This window comes from Haplochromis burtoni, unplaced genomic scaffold (assembly GCF_018398535.1).
Source record: "Haplochromis burtoni strain Fernald_Lab_line unplaced genomic scaffold, NCSU_Asbu1 Contig_1797, whole genome shotgun sequence".
NCBI lineage: Eukaryota > Metazoa > Chordata > Actinopteri > Cichliformes > Cichlidae > Haplochromis > Haplochromis burtoni.
This window is the reverse complement of record NW_024584158.1, coordinates 1-2,776: the sequence shown is the minus strand read 5'-3', so window position 1 is coordinate 2,776 and position 2,776 is coordinate 1. Positions and strand designations below refer to the sequence as shown.

General features: G+C 37.7%; 1 protein-coding gene across 1 annotated transcript in view; it reads right to left on the bottom strand.

The window, feature by feature from the left end:
• Positions 1-2,657, bottom strand: part of LOC102300408 (intestinal mucin-like protein) — a 4,766-nt gene extending 2,109 nt beyond the window's left edge. Inside the window, exons 1-11 of the mRNA XM_005952561.3 lie at positions 2,604-2,657; positions 2,252-2,426; positions 1,925-2,172; positions 1,629-1,812; positions 1,331-1,541; positions 1,055-1,230; positions 864-933; positions 602-702; positions 484-515; positions 207-387; positions 15-119 (exon numbers count right to left, since the gene is read on the bottom strand). Coding sequence (XP_005952623.1) covers positions 15-119; positions 207-387; positions 484-515; positions 602-702; positions 864-933; positions 1,055-1,230; positions 1,331-1,541; positions 1,629-1,812; positions 1,925-2,172; positions 2,252-2,393 — 1,450 coding nt within the window. The 5' untranslated portion in view covers positions 2,394-2,426; positions 2,604-2,657. The remainder of the gene's footprint in view (positions 1-14; positions 120-206; positions 388-483; positions 516-601; positions 703-863; positions 934-1,054; positions 1,231-1,330; positions 1,542-1,628; positions 1,813-1,924; positions 2,173-2,251; positions 2,427-2,603) is intronic.
• Positions 2,658-2,776: the final 119 nt, after the last annotated feature.

Below are 2,776 nucleotides of genomic sequence, written 5' to 3'. Positions count from 1 at the left end.
TTGAATGAGATTACCACATGTATGTTCTGCACAGCATTTTCCATCAGGGACACTGACAACTGGCTTATATCCAATTGGACAATTCATATTAGTGACTGGGCAGGTGTTAGGTTGACATTCTGCAGAGATGATGGCACAGTGAGATACTACCAAAATCAAATAACATTCTGGAAAATTTTAAAGTGCTTTGATACTATATGTCTTACGACAAACATAGGTAGAACAGCAGGGGTCTGATGGACTGGTCTGGTTGACAAGGACAAACCCAGGAGCAGAGCAGTCTGTAGTGGCTGACGGTGGAGGGCACACCTTAGGCTTGCAAGTCACAGTCTTCGTAGATTCTTCACAGATGCAGTCCTGGCATTTGTACTCAAATCTTTCATTGAACTGAAAGAATAAACCACAACTTATATTATTTTCTCCTGTAAGTAAACAATAAAGAATAGAATTTTTGAAAAAAAAAAAGAGGAAGAAGAAGATCACCTCACGAGGAATGCCCTCAGGATCAAGACATCCTGTTGGAAAATAAAAAAGTCACTAAAACTATATCATATACTTAGGTATGTAGTAGTAAACTGAAAATATTACAAAAAGTAATTACCACATTTTTCAACACATATTCCAGACTCCTGGTTGAAGAGTTTCATTCCATCAGGACAAAAGCATCCCTCAGTAGTGTAGTTCATAGTTGGTCCACTTGGACTGTAAAATAAGTTACGTTGGAACAGCAGTTAAATTCATTCAGTTAAGTTGATAAACAGTGTCACTTTTACTTATTGCCACTGTAACCATTTATATTTTGCCACATTTTGTTATTATCATAGTGCCTAGAAATGTTTTTGCATAGTTTTGCAGAAACTTACTCGTCTTGACAGGTTGGCTGTTCTGCAGGACCACAAGGCTTGTAAACTTTGCCTAATGGGCATTCACCAGCTGATGATGAAGAAAAGAACTTCATTGTTTTGTGCTTTGATTTTTATATACATGCTGGCAAAGTGTCACTTGTGATTCCAACCATTTCAAAGCATTTATAAAATGATGAGGGGTTGCTTACTGCACAGTGTGGTGTGGTTCCTCCAGTAAATGCAAACTCCAGCCTGAGCACAGGCTGCAGCATAAGTCTGTAAACTTGTGCACTCCACTGTTGGATTTGAAACGTGACAGCTATCAAAAACACAACCTCTGTAGAAATTTTCTGGAGAGACAAATGGATGGCACTCTGCAAAGAGACTGTTTTAACAAAAGACACAAAAATGAATGTATTTTGTTTTAAGTGCAAACTGTTAATAGTACAGGAATAAACTTTTGGGACAGATCAGATCATGCTTACCTAGTTTTAAGTAGGTCACACATGGAGTCTGGTTTGCATGGAGCTAAGGTAGGTGGTGGTTCAGGTGCACTGGTAGGTAGTGCAGGTGGTGTTGGGCAGTTGGGCTGGTAAAGGTCTTCAACAGGCCAATAGTCAGCCATCACTGCACAGCTTTCCACCAGCTTACCTCCAGGCAACATGCAGTCATCAGCCTGATTATTGTTGCATGTTCCTGACAATAGTAATTAAACAGTTAATATTGCAGTACAACCTCAAAGTAAGGGTTAAGAAATATGGCCATTTTAGTGAACATTCTCACCACAATGTCCCTGTGTGTTTTTGCCAAAGTACTGGAATGGAAGGGTTACACTGAAGCCAGTTATTCCAAATGTAACAACCACTTTTAGACGAGGAATCTCTAAAATCAGGTTAATGCCTGAATTCATGATCTTAACACCTTGTTGAGAATAAGGTAGGTTCAAACTTTCTCCATTTTTCAGTGCCTACAAAAGAATAATTGCACCATATGTAAAAATATACTATGAAATAATCTATCTTGGTTATTTTGCAGAAAAATTCAATAAAATATTGGCAATCATATATGCATAAATGTACCTCCAACTGTGCAGCTCCAATAAGATTATGATTAATGAGTGTGATGACTTGTGATACATATGATACTGTTATCGATCGTGGACAAGAAACATCTTCAGTTGGATCACAAAAGACATTGTCAATATAAATCTCCAGGTTATGTATCGGTGAGATCTCTTTCATCAAAACATAAGTACAGTTTCCTTGATAACTGTAGTAAAGTCCATCAAATGTGATGTAATGTGGATCTCCCCACCCTTCACATACACCTTAAAAGAAAGAAAAAAAATTTAATGGAGGGGAAAAAACATGAATGGAACAAATGTTTTTACTCACAAAATAACTTACAGTCGCAAGTATAATATTGACAGCAGTAGTACTCGTCATATACCAGAACTGGTTTCTTTCCATTCGTGCAAGTTATGTTTTGAAGAGGTGGACATTCATATGGAATAATTTCTATTGTGTTGTTCTCTATGCATCTGGCCATGGTGCAGTTGCACAAATAGAAGGTCTCATTTTGCTTGAAGAAAATAGCACAAATAAAAATAGTAAAGGTACTTTAAGATGTTTTTTTGCCAAACACCTATGAGTTCATTAAGCTATAACCTATAAGTTAATTACTGGAAAAGTGAAAACAGTCAAAATCTCATTAAATACAAAGTTATTGAAAAATTTTTTTATGTGTAATGGGTCTTACTGAGACACCCCAATCAGGGCAGTCTGGTGGAGGAGTTGTAGTAGGTGGTGTGGCTGTAGATGTAGGAGGTGTAGTTGTAGTTGTTGTAGTAGGAGGTGTTGTTGTAGTTGTTGTCGGAGGTGAGGTTGTAGTTGTCGTAGTAGGAGGTGTAGTTGTGGTAGTTGGAGGCGTTG